This window comes from Siniperca chuatsi, linkage group LG3 (genome assembly GCF_020085105.1).
Source record: "Siniperca chuatsi isolate FFG_IHB_CAS linkage group LG3, ASM2008510v1, whole genome shotgun sequence".
NCBI classification, from domain to species: domain Eukaryota; kingdom Metazoa; phylum Chordata; class Actinopteri; order Centrarchiformes; family Sinipercidae; genus Siniperca; species Siniperca chuatsi.
In genome coordinates, this window is record NC_058044.1 from 31,967,608 (window position 1) to 31,986,615 (window position 19,008).

The 19,008-nt window shown below is 43.2% G+C and overlaps 1 protein-coding gene across 1 annotated transcript in view; it reads left to right on the plus strand.

Moving 5' to 3' along the window:
* zdhhc5a (zinc finger DHHC-type palmitoyltransferase 5a) overlaps positions 1-16,265 on the plus strand; it is a 37,255-nt gene extending 20,990 nt beyond the window's left edge. The window contains 9 exon segments of the mRNA XM_044191716.1: positions 1,633-1,805; positions 2,264-2,366; positions 2,667-2,758; positions 3,168-3,294; positions 4,211-4,319; positions 4,486-4,595; positions 9,585-10,344; positions 10,347-10,719; positions 13,904-16,265. Of these exon segments, the coding sequence (XP_044047651.1) occupies positions 1,633-1,805; positions 2,264-2,366; positions 2,667-2,758; positions 3,168-3,294; positions 4,211-4,319; positions 4,486-4,595; positions 9,585-10,344; positions 10,347-10,719; positions 13,904-14,141 (2,085 nt within the window). The 3' untranslated portion in view covers positions 14,142-16,265.
* The last annotated feature ends 2,743 nt before the right edge of the window (positions 16,266-19,008 follow it).

The window sequence follows — 19,008 nt, forward strand, 5'->3', positions numbered from 1 at the left end:
TTTTCGTATTACTATGTTTTTGGATTAAGTAGGCTGTGAAAAATAAGTTGTGCCAACGTCAGTAGGCTACACCTGTTGTTTCATTGTGCCAAATACATATTTTAATCAAGTCTGTATATCTTCTGCTGCTGTGTAAATATAAGTATCGGATTGGACTCGGTATCAGCAGAAACCCAATATTAAAGGACTCGGATCAGGATCGGAGCCAAAAAAACCTTAACAGGGACATCCCTAGTAGCAACAGACTCAATAAAGTAGCTAAATATGCTGCTGTACATTATCCAAAGCCACTTCTTCAGTGGCCTCCCATCCTTCTGTAGTAGAAGACAAAGGTATGATCACATTATCCTGTTTAAGGTGGGACAGGTTGTGTTCCCACATCATTTATTTCCCAAAAGTCTCTAAGAAAAGGGAAAACACCTGTAGCATACTGCTAACTCTCACAGACTCTGTCTCTCCATCCACCTCGAAGCACTGTGCTGACCAGCTTCAAATCCTCCACCATCATCCCCGTCCCCAAAAAAACAAGGTCCACAGGACTTAACGACTACAGACCCGTCACCCTGACCTCTATGGTAATGAAGTCTTTTCAGCACCTTGTGCTGTCTCACCTCAAATCCATCACAGACCCACTCCTGGACCCCCTGCAGTTCGCCTACAGAGCCAACAAGTCTGTAGACGATGCAGTAAACATGGCCCTCCACCTGGACTCCTCAGGAATTTACGCCAGGATCGTGTTTGTGGATTTCAGCTCCGCCTTCAACACCATCATCCTGGCTCTGCTGCAGGACAAGCTCTCCCAGCTGAGTGTGCCCGACTCCACCTGCAGGTGGTCCAACAGGAGGCAGCGCATGAGGCTGGGGAAACATGTCTCTGACTCCCGGACCATCAGCGCCGGTTTGAAAGATTGTGTCTGACCCCTCCCACTCTGGACACAAACTGTTTCAGACACTCCCTTCTGGCAGGAGGCTGCGGTCCATCAGGACTAAAACCTCACGCCACAAGAACAGTTTCTTTCCGTCTGCAGCCGGCCTCATCAACAAGGCCCAGGACCCCCACTGACACGGACTCTACCACCCAACCCCCCGTTATAGTACAGTATACTCATACTGTAAACCCATGGAAATATTTTGCACTTTGCACATCCCTGCACAAACTGTCATTTAAATAACAGTCACATTGTACATATTCTTTAGTTAATATCTTATTGTCAATTTTATATTTAATATTTGTGATTCTTGACCTGCAGTACTTGATTTATATTTCTTATATTTCTACTATGTTTATTGTTTCGGACCAAAATACCAAAGCAAATTCCTTGTATGTGTAAACCTATTTGGCAGTAAAGCTGATTCTGATTCTGAGATGCTGGTTTGGTAACAGAAATAACCGGAAGCCCATAATTCACGCAAGGTATCATGGGGCTAGGAATAAGGTGGCTAGAATATAGACGCCTTCATTTGAGTCGTACTTGAGATTGGAGATGGAGACCTAACTGCAGACTGTACCTCATGTAATGTGAAACATTCAAAGACCAAAAATGATAACTGTATTAATGTTGGACAGTGCAGACAAATGCCATTCACTGTACTAGTTTTCTTACCTCAGTGTCTTTTAACCCTCATAATGTAGGACTTCGACCACCACTGTCCGTGGGTGAACAACTGCATCGGCAGGAGGAACTACCGCTACTTCTTCCTCTTCCTCCTGTCTCTGACAGCTCACATCATGGCCGTGTTTGGCTTTGGCCTGCTCTTTATCCTCTACCATCGCCAGAATATCGACCGCCTGCACGCCATCGTCACGTATCTTTTAAGGACCTGTCCCATGTATTTTTTTCGTCCTATCCATTTTAGATTCCCGATACTGTTCAATTACAGTGTTGTCCACCTTCACACAACAAGTTATGGTTGTATCAGATGTCCTGAGGATTCATTTCAGTGTGGTGTGGGAGGATTTCACTCACCATTCTGAGACAAGTAATGAAACTTAAACAGATTTTATTAGTTCAGTTTTTGGTAGCACATTGTTGTATCCTGATGGTCCAGATGCTGTTTGAGAGAAATTTCTGTGCTAAAAAGGATGAAACTTTGGGAAAAATGTAAGAAGTGCTGTTTGGACATCAAAGTATTGAAATTATCGGAGCAACAGATTTCCAAGACGAATTCTAATTATTGAAATCTATTAAAGCATTCTTTAGGGGCCTTCATCTGTCTGTTGAATCTGGTCTCTTAAGATATTCCTTGACCCCCTGTGCTCTCAGGCTGGCTGTAATGTGTGTTGCAGGCCTGTTCTTCATCCCTGTTGCTGGCCTCACTGGGTTCCACATAGTGCTTGTGGCCAGAGGCAGGACTACCAATGAACAGGTAGGACACTCAGTGTTTCAGTGCGTGTGTACCAGTGACAGGTAAAATAATTGTTGAAAATGTACAGTCGGACATCTTATTAGTGGGATTTCTGTATCAGTGACGTAATTTAGAACACATTTAGAGTCCAAGTGTCCATGCCTTAAATCATATTAATTTGGAAATTTTTAGAAACTTGTATACTTTGTCCATCCTCCCTCTCATCTTTTGAATGAATGTTTGTACATCTTAATGCTCATTTTTCTACGTAACTCTGTATCTCTCTCTGTCTCTGTTCTGTCTCTTTTTGTCTTTCTCCAGGTAACGGGAAAGTTCAGAGGAGGTGTTAACCCGTTCACCAATGGCTGTTGGAAGAATGTCTCTCATGTCCTCTGCAGCTCACTGGCACCCAGGTGCATTTTTTAACTTTTTCCTCTAATTTAACTACTGCTCTCTCGAGTCAGCTGTTCATAAGCATTTCATAACCTTACAAAGGCATGTCTCCACCCCTAATCCATCAACATTCCTTTAAGACACAGCACCAAACATTTCTCTGACTTCCTTAGTGTCCTTAGTGTGCACTGCACAACAAAATACATAGACGAAACTTCCAAAGACCATCATTTCAAGAGAGTAACTGAGAATGCTAGGAGGATTTAAGTCTTTGATAATTGACTACTGCCCTGATGATAAACAGCATATTTCAGAGCTCAGCTATATCAGTGTATCACTGCATACAAAACAAAGCTTGTAACAACAGTGTACTTGTGTAGTGGTTGGTCTTTATGATGTGGACACTCACTGTCTCTATGCTCTCTACAGGTATCTGGGCAGAAAGAAGTGTGTGCAGAGTGTGTGTGTGCAGCCTCCTTTTCTGCGCCCACAGCTGACAGAGGCCCAGCTGGCTGCAAAGATCCTGGACAACGGCATACAGGGAGACCTGCACCGGGTAAGAACAGCAGGATGGGTGCTCATAGGGACAAACTTTACTAAAGAGCCAATACTGTGGTGTCATCATTCTGTTTGATTTAAACATGACTTAAAGAAAAAAAATGCTTTTGCCTGTTGGTAAACACATGTTATGTAAGGGTTCTGTGCTTCTCATTCAAATCTGCACTTGGTAAGTTTGCATATAGGCAGGTCCAGATGGTAGCTAGGGTTGTAAAAGCTGTTTAAAATTCAATAGCCAGAAATCCTGTAAGGTCACATCAGTAAACACACCATAACCACATCTATCAGCCCAGACAGTCTGTGATGCTTCATAACAAAGGATACAAAAACACAAGGCAGAGTTCAGATGATTTGTTCATTAATTGTGCCCTGATATCAGGACTCAACATTATGTTTGAGTTTTTTATCTTTTATTATTGGAGCCATTGACTGTTTTTTCTGAATCTTTTCTGAATAATTGTAATGTAATTTGCAATTGTTTGTGTTCATTTCTGAGAAACCGCTGTAATGTTCAAAAATCGAACAATTGTGCTTGGTGGAGGTTGTTGGGGGCTACTCACAGCCTGGGAGTAAGATCTGCTTTGGTGGAATAAAGTCCCACAGGCAGTAATGTATCTGCTAGAAAATTGGATTGTTGAGGTTGATGATTGATTTTGTTTTGCCTTGGCACATAACATTGGATTTGAAATTGATTATTTTATAGGGTACGCTGTTAATTGAGACATTTAGAGGCATTCTTCCATTTTGGCATTTTATTAATTTATTTATTCATTGCAGAAATATTGCAGCAACTGGGCAAAATTACAAGCTCTTACTAATTTGCAGCATTTGGATTGAATTTGTATTAATTGGCTTGACTGCAAAGTTACATATTCCCAGAGGGGATTTTTATCTGTCTTCTCTCTTCTTTCCAGTCCAAGTCCAGTCTGGAGATGATGGAGAGCCAGTCATGTGACGCTGAGCCTCCTCCTCCTCCTAAACCAGAGCTCCGCTACCCTGGAATCACTAGAGGAAACACAGAGGGTAATGCTTTCTAGCTTCCTGCTACAGCTCTGGCTTTCCACAGCCATCTGCACATGAACTTTGTCTCAACTTCTTGTTGTAAAAACTAAACATTGATGTGATTCTATGTTGATTTCACAGTGAGGTTTTTTATTCTTTTTCTTATTCTCTTCCCAACCTCCTGCAGAGTGCAGTCTACTGAACAAAGCCCCTCCCACCCCCACCATGTACAAATACAGGCCCACCTACAGCCCTAGCAAGAACCACACAGCGCTCACACACGCTTACGCCAACCAGGTAATGCATAAACACACAGGAGAGACAGAAAGGTGATATACCAGGTCACTAACACACACAAAAAAATCAGTTGTACACTCATATTTAAAAAGTACATGGTGTGTGTGTGTATTTCTGAGCAGAGACAGATTTCTTTCCATTTGTCCCTGCCTCTGCTACTTTTATCTCTTTGATTTCAATCTAATGCATCTCCGTTTTTGTTTTTGTTTTTCCTTTTGATTTCCTGTCGGCCATCTTGGTTTGGTTTCTCAGTGGCTTTCTGTTGATCAGTATCAGTAAGTGATTGTTCCAAAAGCATTTTTTCCCCCTCTTATCTTCACTTATAACTTTGTTTCCTGCCCCTTTCCGTTTGCTCTGGATGTGGGTGAAATACTGTTTGAATACATTTGAAATGTTCAGTGACTGGATTCATCTGTCTTGGCATTACTGTTTGGACAGTAAATCAGGAGTATAAGGATAAGTATAGGTATATGTAATTTTAAAAAATTAAATCAAAGGATTGTACCTTAATACATCTGGGTTTGTACAGATAAGTTGGTTCTACTCAGTATTTGTACCCATGTCTGGTCAGTGTCCCCCCATCTGTCAATCCATCACTCTGTATTACTATTGTTTTAATTCTCCTTCATTTCTCTTTAGTTTGTTTGAACCTCCATCTCTTTATTAGTTTCCTTTTCAGTTTTTTTCTCCTCCCTGATAGGAAATGTGTCTCCTGTAGATTCTCTAGAGTTTGTTCCCATGTAGATTATTTCATTAGATACAAAATGAAAAGCTCAATTTTTACCATCATTTGGCAATTTGCCGTTTCAGTAATGTCCTTCAAGTACCCTTTGATCTCTAATTTTGATGTTTCATGCTCTTGTCACCTGAGCTGTTTCATATGGAAAAAAACATTTCCGGATGCCTCAGATAGTATTGTAGTCAAGACCACCTAAACCGAGACCGAAGTCATGACCAAGACCAGAGAGTATCAAGCCCTAGACAAGACCAAGACTTTGAGGGGTTGAGACCAAGTCAAGACCAAGACCAAGCAAAAATGTAACTTGTAACAAATGTAACAATTTGTCACCACATACCCTGTCCCCTCAATTTCTCACAAAGTTAACACTGCATTAGCGAGCATTACATCCCTCAATATATGTTAACTAAATTAGGTAGCTTGTGCAACTAGCTAGGTGGCAAATAGCTAGCAACTGAAACATACAGTATTTACATACCGTAAAACTTCAATTAATAGCCCAGGCTTTTATTTGCTTCAATCGCTGAACTCAACCTGTCTATATTTGGGACAGGTCATTAATTCCTTTCACAGAACTAACATTAGCTAGCTGGCTTTGCTAGCGTCACTTACACTTAGCTCCCCTTTCTTTATGATTTTCTAAGTACTGATAAAGGTTTGATGTGGTCCCAGCTGTCTCAGTAAGCGTTGTGTGGTCACTGTTTTGCAGATGAACTCTTTCTGGTTTAGGTAGCCAAATTTTATTGCAGAAGATTTGGCTGACATCTCCTCCCAGACAGCCACAGCTTCTTCTCCCGCATTCACTTTCTTGGAGTGTGTGTGAAGGGGGGCGGGGAGGGGTGACAGCCATTAACAGTAACAAAAGTTTCAAATTAGAAATCAGTCAAGTTATTGGTTGTGTTTGAAGAAGGAAGTTTTACATCCAATCACAGTAATGATGTTTAATAAAAAATCAGACCATGCACAGGCAATTCAGTGATATCCCCGCAGTTGTGGTCTTGACCAGTCTTCTTCTCTTCAGTCCTCTTTGTCTGAGACTGAGACAAGACAAGATTCCGAGATGAGACCGAGACCTTCAAAAAGTGGTCTCGAGACCAAGACGGATCTCAAGTACTACAACTATTGATACTACAAAGTAAACTGTCAGAATACAGAGGAATCACATGGGAAGATCAACTTCCTTCCCTCTTTTCCTGTGTTGTGGGCTTTTGGAGATATAAGGAGGAAGTGTACATGAAGTTTTAATCCCAGTAACAAATCTTTTTTTGTCACTACTGCCTATAAGAGTACTAACAAAATGAATTCTGTTAAATTCAAGTTTGAACTATTGTTTTTTTTTACATTTTATTTCATGTGGACTATTATATGGACTGTAGCGCTTTGAGTGATCAGAAGTTAGAAAGGCGCTATACAAGTACAGTCCATTTTACATTTACCATGTCAAAATTGTAATAAATGACTTGTGTGACCCTGCAACTACTTGTCAGGGGAGAGAAACACTTTTTTTTTTTTTACAGATAAACATTCACAGAAAGGATAAATCAATACAAAAAAGCAATCTCCTGATTGCTGTGATGAAGGTCCAGTATCAGAGAGCTTGGTCTTATTATTAGATACTTGCACTGGACCCAAGTGTGCAGACCCTTCATTTCTCCGTGTTTGAGGTTTTCAGCCTTCCTTCATCTTAGCATTGTTTGGTGATATTCAGCATATTGAATATCAAAAAAAAGGGCTATATTTAGACCAACAATATCAGTACTCACCTGTACAGAGACTAGTTCCTGTCTGTAACATTGCCAACAGGTGTTGTGCCAACAGGTGTTGTGCCAACAGGTGTTGTGTCAAGATGTCAACTAGAGGTCGACCAATATGTTTTTTTCAGGGCCGATACAGATTATTAGTAATCAAGAGACAGAAAACCAATATTTGGAACAGATATACATTTGCAGTAAAAATGAAAATCTTAGTGTCAAAATTTAGAATAACAAAAATTCCAACACAAAACTTTGTTTAAATGCCTTTAAGCATATAGTTAATAAAATGCTGCAAAAGCATTATCTTTAAAAAAAAAAAAGTGCAGGGAGCTCCCAGCAGCAGAGAGAGAGAGAGAGTTAAAATAGACACATGAAATACATATGCTTAAATTATTACAGCACAAATCTGGTTCATTTATTACAGCCAACAGCTTTGGAAAGCCTTTCAGTTGGTTTCAGTTGTTCACAGAACAGAGTGAGTTTTATTTACAGTGTCATTAAATAGAAAGTCCAACTTAAAGAGGAAACAGCTGCACTGTTGTCAAACATGATTTAAAAACAAGCTGCAGCCGTTTCCTCTTCAAGTTGGACTTTCTGTTTAATGACACTGTAAATAAAACTCACTCTGTTCTGTGATAAACTCATTGATCAGTCTGGTGTCATCCAACAAACCAGCCAATCAGCAGCCAGAAGTCCTCCACCTGCTGGGATGAAGAGAGAGGATGGTCAAACTGGGACCTGCTGACCTCACAGTGCTTTCAGGGCTGTTTCCATGACAACCACGTCCTCCTGTCTGTCAGAGACGAGGGTCTGGTGGAGGTCTGAAAGAGATCTGGTGGTCTGGAGGAGTTATTCAAAGATCAGAGTCAGAAACACTTCATTGATCCCCGAGGGGAAACTCTTGTTCCAGCTGCTCGCTGTCAGTCAGTGCACACAGGAACAGAAGCACTGAGCAAAACATATAATCCACTATAACACAGGTCAGAAAATACATTAGGTACCAAGTGGGTGTGAGTATAAAATAAAATAAGTGTGAAGTACAAAGTGGATTTACAGGTTGATAAGTATGCACGGTATAATAATACAGTGTAATAATATAAGTAATAGTACAATAATGAGTACTGTCAAGTTGAGAGCAGACTAATATTCAGAGCTATAACCCCCCCCCCCCCGAGCACACATTTAAATCATGGAAAAAGTTGCATGACAACGAACAAATTACGCTTTTGAACAGAGCAGAAATATTCAGAAGTTTCATTTTCTATCATACAAATTAAATAGAAATATACTGTATGTGTGTAGAGCTGTGTAATTATTTATTAACCATACTATTTCATTAGCAGGGTGTTATTTTTGTTACAATTATAGTTATTCTTGACATCCCACTTTTTAACCATCAATATGACAGAATATTTCAATGTATTGCAGAAGAATCTTGCATATTTATTTCTTGCAACAAATAAGAATGTAACTGAGGCAGTGACCAGCAGAAGTGGTTCTAAATGAAGAGCCGGCTCTGGGAAAGGAACGGAGCCATAAGATCCCATCACTAAGCTCCAGTCTGCCAATGTGTTCCTCTTTGCCCGCGTTATTTTTTTTCTCACTCGTTTTGCATTAAGTCCCACCCTACTGTGCTGTGATTGGCTAGCTTGTTACTTTGACGCGTCCTTGTGATTTGATGCTAGCACCACCGGTTCTCCTGCCAGATTTTCGGATAGTCCTGCTAGCAACACTACTGGTGTTGACAATAATGTAATAATAATACAAATATATTTTAAATCCTTACATCTACAGAGGGGATGCAACTCAATTTAACTCAATTTAACTTATGCAATTTGACCGCTTGTTCATGTAACATTTGCTTGTCAGCAAATCATGTTTTCATAACCATAACTTTATTCAATGAACATATTACACTCAATCTTGAACCATGTGTTGCCGTCAAGAAAAACAAAAATAACATTTGTTATTTTATCTAGGGAAAAGGCTATACTTGTTATCTTAACGTGTGCCCCTCAGAAGTATTAGTGTCAGTGCAGTAAATTAACTAATCCGATCTTTCCTATTTCATAATAAAGACCAACTAGGAAATGAATGCAGTACGTCACAGGCGAGGGAGCAGCTAGGATCTCTACCATCCCAGGGCTACAGCTGCGCTCACAGCTAGCATCCAATCACAAGGATGCTTCGAGCCAATCACAGCACAGTAGAGCAGGTGGGGGAAAAATAACGCTCTTCGCCCGTCTGTGTCACAGTAGCCTTCAGTGTTAGGCTATTACTCGTGACCTGTAACCAATCAGATAGTGCTGTGGGCGGGACTTTGAGCGAGACTACAGAGCGGTGACTACAGACAGCTTTCAGTGCAGCAGAAATTCATGGTTAAACTTCCACATAGCTCTCTACTCTTCTTTGCTCAGCTTCTTGTTGTTTCTTTTCCCTCCTTCTTCCCCCTCTCTCCTTCACCTTCCCTCCTCTTTCTCCTCCTGCCTCTTCCAGTTAAGTCGAGGGGAGAGTGTTGGCAGTGCCAGGGACTCCTCCTCCTCCACCTCCTCCCTCCTCCAGGCCAGCCAGCAGCCTGGTTTCCGCTCCCAGCCCAGCCTGGACAGGAGGGACACTTCATCTGACAGAGTGGGAGGGGGAGGAGGTGGGGAGAGGAGGGAGGGAGGAAGAGAGGTGGGAGGAGGGGGTATCCCAGGCTACTCCCTTGGCGGACGATCGTATCCCTCCTTCTCCGACCCCACCGTCCTGTCAGGAGTGGCGTCTCGATCTTCCAGCTCCACGCACACCTCAGCAGGCGCTGCCCATGTGTCCGATGCAACCGCCACCTCAGCCAGCTTCAAGAGCTTAGCCAATCAGACACCCCCACCTCACCACCCGTCACGCAATGGAAGCCTGTCATATGACAGCTTACTGGCAGGTGGTGACGATTTCGACAAAGGAGTGGCAGCGGGTTCAGCGGCCCCTGAGGTTTCCTCTGGGAGACCCTGCACGCCGGCAGCAGGCGGCTACAGCTCCCCTTTCCTGTTGTCACAACAGAGAGTTGCTGAGATGCACTCCCAGTCCTCCCAGTCGCCCCTTCACCACCACCGCGCCTCCCACCACCACCACCACCACCACCCCTTCCTCCATCGCTCCTCCTCCTCCACGTCCTCCTCCCCGCCACCTCTTCCAGAGAGGGAGCACCTGCTGGGCGAGCTCCACCCCGGCGTTCTCCCCGCCTGCCAATCAGGCCTCTGCTCCCCCTCCTCCTCTGCCCCGCCTCCCCACACCACCATCACCACCACCATCACCACCACCACTCCCATCACCACCACCACTCCTCCTCCTCTTCCTCTACCTCCCGCCCTCCCCGCTTCGCTGCCCCTCACGCACCACCCCATCATGCTTATCCCTTCCGCACCCGCTCCACTGACACCCCTGGGGGCTCCTCCTCCACCTCCACAACCCACCCTCCCCGCTCCCCGCACCCTCCACCTCTGGGCAAGTCGCTCTCTTACTCGAGTGCTGCCGCCGCCGAAATGCAGTACCGGCTGGTCCGAAAGGCCTCCGCATCAGCCGGAGCGAATGCGGCGGGGGTAGGAGGAGGAGGAAGTGGAGGGATGGGAGGAGGAGGAGGAATACAAGCGCCGAAGTGAGTATGAGTTTCGCCTTTTGTCAGGACGATTGGTTTGCTGCTAACCCTGAAAAAAAACCCACCTGCTCGCCTGAAAACCTGACTACCTGATTGACTGCTCCTCCTCTTCCCTTCTCACCTCCTCCTCCTCCTGCCAGATTTCCTGTGAGTTCCTCCTTCTTTTTCCCTTTGCTTGTCTTCCATTTGTCTGCGAGGTTTCTCACTGTTTCTATGTCTGGTGTTGCTGTGATCTGCCTGTTTGTTTTTGTCCTCTGCATTGTCACCACCTTCTGTTTGGTGAGTTAGTACCATGTGCCCATATAAAAGGTTCTGTTAACCGTAGCCGTTCAACATAATACAGCAGTGTAATAGAAACAAGAATAGAGAAAGGGAGGAGTTAATGATATCATACTCAGCAGGCAAGTTTAGTATTAGATTATTATTAAGTAATTATGAATTAAGATGTACAAAAACTAATTCAGTAACAGTAGCAGCAGTAGCACTTACAGTAAAGTGAGTGAAAACATGAACATTTTTCCATCTTCTCAAACATAATATGACGTAGCTGATGATATTGGGGAAACCTTTCAGCTCGGACGCTGTTGTTCTGTTATATTTGAGCACAGATGCATGGAATTGTGTGTGTTTCTTCCCAGGAATGAACAACAGTACCAGATCCAGCATTTCTGCATTGTAGTTTAGTATCAGATTAGTTCTCTCCTTTAGTGACACTGAGGCATGACGACGGATTAGACTGTTTCATCTTCTGACGTGTTGACGTGTGTGTTTCTGTCCTGTCCCAGCCTGTTGCTTTTCCGTCCTGCTCATTGTTTGTTTGTTGTGGAGTAACCCATGCAGCTACTCCACAACTGCATGGGTTTAGTTTTACTACTGCTGCTTCTTTGACAACAGTATCTTCATTGTGACCTTGACGACTAAAGGAAATGGAACTCTGTTTAGAGTCTGAATGTTGGATGTATTGTAGTTCACAGATTAACCAACTATTATAAGGGTGTATATGAGTGTGTGTATATATATATACTCTTGAAATTTTGACCTTTTTCTACATTTCTTCAAACACCCAAGCCCAAGTCTGTAATTAGTGTGGTAGCTCCCTTAAATCCACACGTTCCAATTAGCAGCCGTGGCCGTTGTAGTAAGAGTGTACGTACATGCAGACTGCGATCCCGTGTAACGTGATGGCTGGGTGGGAAGTCAGCTGTAGGCCAACTGCGAAAAGTATTTTAAAGCTGAAACAAAGGGTGCTTTCACTCCTAACTTGTTTGGTTCGGTTAAAACTAACCCTAGTGGCTAGGGCTGCACGATACATCGTTTCAGCATTGACGTGGCGATGTGTGCATGTGCAATAGTCACACTGCAGGACACGCAATGTCAAGTAAGGCAAATTAACTCAAACACGTCATGCTACCACTTTTTTGCTGTTTGATACAAAAGGAAATCTTGCAAGGTTCTCATTTTCCATGACTGATCTACAAGAAGTCCGTCTGGTATTACATGATTTATCCCATTTTACAGGCCTTTTTATCATCCAACACGCAGATTCAGAACCAGAAACACTTCATTGATCCCCGAGGGGAAACTCTTGTTCCAGCTGCTCGCTGTCAGTCAGTGCACACAGGAACAGAAGCACTGAGCAAAACATATAATCCACTATAACACAGGTCAGAAAATACATTAGGTACCAAGTGGGTGTGAGTATAAAATAAAATAAGTGTGAAGTACAAAGTGGGTTTACAGGTTGATAAGTATGCACGGTATAATACAATGTAATAATATAAGTAATAGTGCAATAATGAGTACTGTCAAGTTAAGTGCAGCTTATTAAGATGATCATGAGACGGAGGATATTGCACAGCAGTAATAGAAGTATGAATAAATATCAGTAATAGGGAATTTTAAACTGAAACAGAGTATATTGCACAGCAGTATTAACACAGAATATTGCACAATTATTCAAGTATGGCAGAGATGTTAATGATCAGTGTCCAGTTTAATGACTTCGGGTCATACAGACTGACACTTAGTGGGAGGAGTTAAAGAGTTTGATGGCCACAGGCAGGAATGACTTCCTGTGGCGCTCTGTGGTGCATTGTGGGGGGATGAGTCTTCCGCTGAGGGCTGGACTTATAATGAAGAATTCTGGTGCAGACCAAACAGCTGCTTGGAAGCGGATCGATATGGCCTGAAAGGGAGCAGATTCTGGTGCGGTCCACAAGACTTTTGATAGTTTGCCAGATTTAGATGTGTGATTTTAGCATGCTGCTTTCAAAAGCTAAACTACTATTAAACCCATGATGCAGCACCCTGATCAATCCGACAGTCAGAAGCAGTTAAAACTGCGGTGTGTGCAGCTTGTATGCTACTGTGTTCTTTCACCACGTCCGTCTCAGAAATGTGCACTAATGATTAATTATATCATTAGGTATAATTATATTAAATTGTTATATACTCGTGGGAAGTAGTGGTACTGAAAGAAATATTATCTGTTAATAAAAAAATAATAATGATGATAAGTAAAACTCTAGGCCATATCATCCCTTCTGGCTTTCCATCATACTGTTATACTTTGGTTGGTTTGATCGTGAAACAGGTATTAAAGTCAAACACACTCTCCTCTCACCTGTAGCTGTTTCTCCATCTGGATCGGTTTGGAGCGATGTCAGCCTTTTTTGAATATAATGGGACCATATGGCACTCGGCTTAAAAAAGCTACATTTGAAAAACTCAACAGAGTCTGGTTCCAGAAATCAGGCCCCGGGTACTGAAGATAATCCACAGAGCTTGCTGCGAGCCGCTTCATGTAGGAACTGTTTTCTTTGTACCGATGCTCCTACACTAACGTGGCGAACCCTGCAGAAACCCTGCTACCGAGGAGCATTTGCATGCAGCGTGACCTGCCGTCACACGTGGCAGTCTGTTTGACTGACAGGTGACGCTGTCCAGGGCCAGAACTGAAAGGCAGCAATGTATCATTTTGTCTCCAGGTTCAGACCAAATGCACTGAACTACAGGTGTGAAAGCTCCTTAAGTGTAGTTTATGTCTCGGGTATTGTAGGAGTGAGCCAGAATCCTGATAGTTCAGTCACTGAGATGTCCATCCCTTCTGCAGATGAACTCTGGGCTTCTGTCCTAAACCGTCACACTGACCGTCCTTTTTGTCTTTGTGTTTTTCTAAAATCAGGGATGAGCTGATCCAGATGAAACTGCTCAGTCGGACCAACGGCGGCAAACCCTTTTCCTCCACCTCCACCTCTTGCTCCGCCCCCTCCTCTCCCTCTCACCCAGTCAGCGTGTCCGCCCGGCCCGGAGTGGCCTATCCCAGCTCGGCATTGATGCAGAGTCCCGCCCATAAGCCCCAGGGTGGCGGGGTGAAGAAGGTGACGGGCGTCGGAGGCACCACCTACGAGATTTCAGTCTGAGTGGCAGCCAGCCTCCAGCTCAAGGACCAATAAGACGAAGAGGAAATACTGCTGTCTCTTTCATAATGCAAGAAACCACTGACCGGCTGTAGACCTGGACATCCGAGGATGAGTTGAGCCATTTTGTCCAGGTCTCACTCCTCACTGGCTCGGTGACCGTGGAGCTGAACTGTACCGGCTGTCCTGCCTCCAGACATCCACCTCAGTAACTCTGCTGGCAAAAGGAGAGAAGACCTGGACTGATGTAAGCGAGGACTGGTCCTGGGCTAGAAAAGACATGTTTTTTGGATCCCGCTGGACCAACCAGGAACCATGATTTGGCTCATTTGTGTGGGTTTGATCCTCAGTGTACTGAGCGACAGTAGCACAAGGCACTACGTGGTCAGGTCCGGGTGTTACATTATACAAGTATAGCAGCGCAAGCACCACTGCCAGGGTGAGGCGTTCGACCCCCACTGGAGCCACCAGAGGCCTGGATCAGGGTTTGGCGACTGTACGTTTAGGAAGGTTCATATCAGTACTTTTGGACTGAAGCTGCATTTAGGTAAAAATTGGTGCAGATGTGTGATATTTTAACACTTCACCAGTTCCACGCTCACATTTAGAACATCAATGAACGCATTCATGCATAGTCTGTAAAAACCAATCAAAGTAGAATCCATTCAAAGTTAAGGGCTTCCCATAGACGACCAGTTTAGTGTCGACTAAATGTGTGAGCAGACGCAAGTCAAATCAGATTAAGTCATAGCTAGTTCTTAATACAAGTAGTCAGTTAAACCCTCCTTTTAATAACAGCATCCGCCAAATGGGGCATGGTGTGCTTGCACTGGACCAAGAACACTAGTGGTGTTAGTGTGCCCAGGTGTTGTGTGGTGCACGGAGTGCGTGGAGAGCCCCTGTGACCTGTTGTCACTCTCCTCCAGGCCGTTGTCATGGAAGTGCACGACCCCGGCACGACGGCAGTAATGCGGCAGGTAGGATCTGTTATGGCCTTGGCGGGAAGGAATGTGACCGTTACCTTCTGGATCGCTGACGCTGCGTGTTTGACTTGCCTTTTGATGGAGGGATGAAAAATGTGACATTGAAAAAAGCAAAACAAAATGCTGATTCCCTGTTTCTTTGATTCATTTGTTGATTTATTCCTAGATGTGAATATGTTTGTACAGGATGATGTGATTTTAAATGTGGATGTATTTTTTTCATTTTCATTTTTTAAAGTGGCGTTCATACCGTACTGCAGCATGCACTACTATTACTACTAGCCACTGTAGGCCACTGTGTTTGGCTGTGGACCACGGCGTCTGTTTGAACAAACAGGAAGTGAGGAGAGTAAAGTGAGCGAGGAAATCATGCTTTGGCCTTTTGTTGTTAATGGGGTCCTTAAGACGTGGCAGACACGTCTAGAAAATGAATTCATTGAGCAATTGCCTTGAAATTTCAAGTGTTTTTTATGTCACCTATTTAATTTGAAATTGTTTTATATGAATTTCTATGAAAATATAGCTATTGATAAATGAAGAGTTTTTAATATTGACTCAAAAGAGGGATCGCGTTGTCACTTTCAGAGTTCTGATAAAAAGAGCCCTTCTGATTGGTTTAGGCTGAAGCTCCACAGTTGATCTTCTGTTTTCTCTGAAAGAATCGGAGGTGCAATGTCCTAAATGTTCTATCTTCCAAGATCACGTGGAACCAACAGGACTGTAATCTCTGACAGCTTATCTGTAAAATGGTCTTCAGTAATGACTTCAGTTAGTCGTCGTCTATAGAAAGGAACAAGGTCTCTGTTCTGCGATCGAGTATTAGGGCCACTGGAGAAAAAACTGTAATGTTATGAGAAGTCAAAACTTTACAAGAAAGTAATTGCGAGATGCCATTACTTGATAAGGTCATTTTCTGAGGGAAAATGAAGTCGTAATTTCATGAGAAAGGTTGGAATATTTGAACACAAAGCATTCTAAAAATATGGGACTTTCCCCCTCGCAGTGGCCCCGATACCCTGTCTTCCTATCGAAGCTGTAGACTAGATCTGTGAAATTCCCTCTGGTCTCCTAATTCATGTAAATTTAACTTGATTTGTGAATGAAGGTGCTCGAGATGCAATTAAAGGAAGCTTATACAAACTTACTTTTTTGTATTTCTGAATCAGATTTAAGTGTGCCATGGAAAACGATTGTAAGATTAAGTTAAAACATAAAGGAAAGAAACATTTATAGATGAGGCTCCTAGTCGGAGAAAAAGTGTTGAATGGCTCAAGTTGTGATGATGTAGATGCTCAACATTAACTATCCATTGTTTGCTCAAGATTTCCCATTCAAAAATCATTCATATTCAAAAGACTCAGCTGTTTTTGGAATTTCACAAACATATCTGACAGTTGTACGGGATACGCTCCAGCAGTTTGTTGCAGCAGTCAAACTTCAGCTGTACAGTAAGTGAACAGTGTACACCAAACCTAACCTTGACACTGATTAGCCAGCCATCTTGTTTCAGTGCGAGCACGCCTACTTTTACTTTATTCTTACTTGTTCTTTTTTTATAGAGTTCGGTCTGCACCTGCTCTATATGAAAGGTGCCCAGAGATAACTTCTGTTGTGATTTGGCGCTATATAAATAAAACTCAGTTGAATTGAATTTCTCTCTTTCTCAGCATTGCAAAAAGCTGAAATATTCCCCCAGAACTCGCTAACTGGTGCAACAGGTTGCAGGACAACGTGTTTAGCTGTCGGTTTGCAGCTATGTCATCACTGTAACGGCAGATATAAAGGTATGACTGTTAACTAGAGTCTGTTTTCTGTCACCTTTATCTTCGGCCATGTTGCCTTAATCCAGTCTGGGACACAAATAGGAACAGCACAGGACCGCATTACTCATTGCTGGAAATGATAGAACCAGTTATAGAAAAAAAATTAAGCACACATGAAGAACTACCGGAGAATTGAACAGGAAGAGAATTCTGTCTGACGTGGATGCTGTTTCTGATCTAACATCACACGAAAGGAAAAGTCTGTATTTCTTTTCAGCTTTGTTTCTGTATTCTGTAGTTTGAGCCCACTTTGTTCGGGCAGAATGGATGGTAGCGTGTCAGTGGGCTGTAGCTGTATGCTAGCAAGCTAATTTTGACAGACTTCTTTGCCTCTATGTGCGATCAGGGTAGCGCTGGGAAACAGGTTCAAATCAAAGAAATGACAAATATGTGTACTGTACAGCTTATTGTGTGTGTGTTTGTGGATGGGTGTGTGTATGTATGTGGTGCAGGGCTGTAAGACTGATAATAAACTTAAAACAAAGAGGTGGAACATTGTCACTCTTTTCACTTTAAAGGGATTTGCGAACACCATGAGGAAATTTGACTCCGCAGATTTATGCACTGTAGGTGCACTATCAGATGAAAGTTTATTGGCCCCCTCCATTTTGGTGCTTTGTGTTAAATGTCGAGCAGTTTAAAGGGGCCTTTCATCCAAATCACACAATAAATTAGCCCTGGAGGTATGCAGCAGATAGTTCCAGCTTTATGTGCAGAGATTTTGACCTCTGAAACTTGTGGCCCAATACAGCGGAGGTGAGTGGAAGTTTGATGGTACTGCTGAACACAGCCACTGCCAAACTGGCCGACCCTCCAATGTGTAAAACTATGTAATAACAGCATCCTTGAAATGATCCTGATGGCATTAAGTTTTGGTTTGTAAAGAAATGAAACGATCCCAGGAGAAATGGATGCCTTCAGCCCATTCACATTACCGATGAACCCGCAGAGCATTATAACCAGGCTGCAGCTCTCCCTCAGCTCTACAAAGCTCTTCAGTGTCCTTTAAAGGTTCCCGGTGGAGTTCCCGACCTCTAGTAGTGCTATGGAGCTGTTTTTCTATGAGTGTGTCTGTGGTGCACGTGCATGCGGATGACGCGATACACATTTCTGCCAATAGAGAGCCGAAGTCATGTCCGGCAGGTTGGGCGATACTGCAAAATTTGGTTTCGATCCGATACCAAGAAATACAAGGCCAGAATCGCAGGTATCGATCCCGCACACAGTGCTACTCTGATGAAATACAAATGGGTACAACGCAGACGAGAGAAACTGATCCCTGTCTTCGATCTTCAAAACGAGACGTAGTATCTGTGGTATCGATCTGTCCGGGCCAGCTTCTGTTCTATTATTCTCAATTCAATGGGGCTTTATCGGCATCATGGGAAACAGACGTCACAAAGCCGCCAAAGCAAGTGTGAAATAAAAACATAAACAGAAGAAATGTGCTGTTAAAATATATACAGATAAGATAGTAATAATAATAAAAATTGCAGACTTGTAGCTCGCTGAGATCACAGAACAGTGCAGGAGGAAGAGCAGCTCTGTCTCACCTCACCTGCCCGACAGCGACCACATGTTCTGGTTTCTGTCTTCCTGTTTGTGGCACTGAGCCTGTACCTGGTCAGGATCGGTCTCTGCTGTCTGTCTCTGACAGCAGAGAGACATTCTGAGTTCATCACCTCTACCAGCTTCTGTAACTCGATGCAATCTCTCATTCAGCATTTCTTTCACTTTCTGAAAAAATGAAGTGTTCCTGGGTGAAATGACAAATCGCCATTCACTACAGCAGTTGCTACGAGAAATCAAAATCTTTGTCATTTTAACAAAGTTAAACAATGTTTACTTCTTTCATTGGCAGTGCGGGTACTTACGTCATCATAACTTGATTTTGTCCATACCCTTAAAACTCACCAAAGCATTTTTTCAACTTCATAGTTGTAATCTCTGCTGTCTAAAACCTTGTACCGCCTTCACTCCTGCTGTTGCTACAGACCGCTGACTGCGTTTAGAGGTTGACGACGCGTCGCCACTTCCTCCCAGAGTCCTTTTCATTACGCTAAC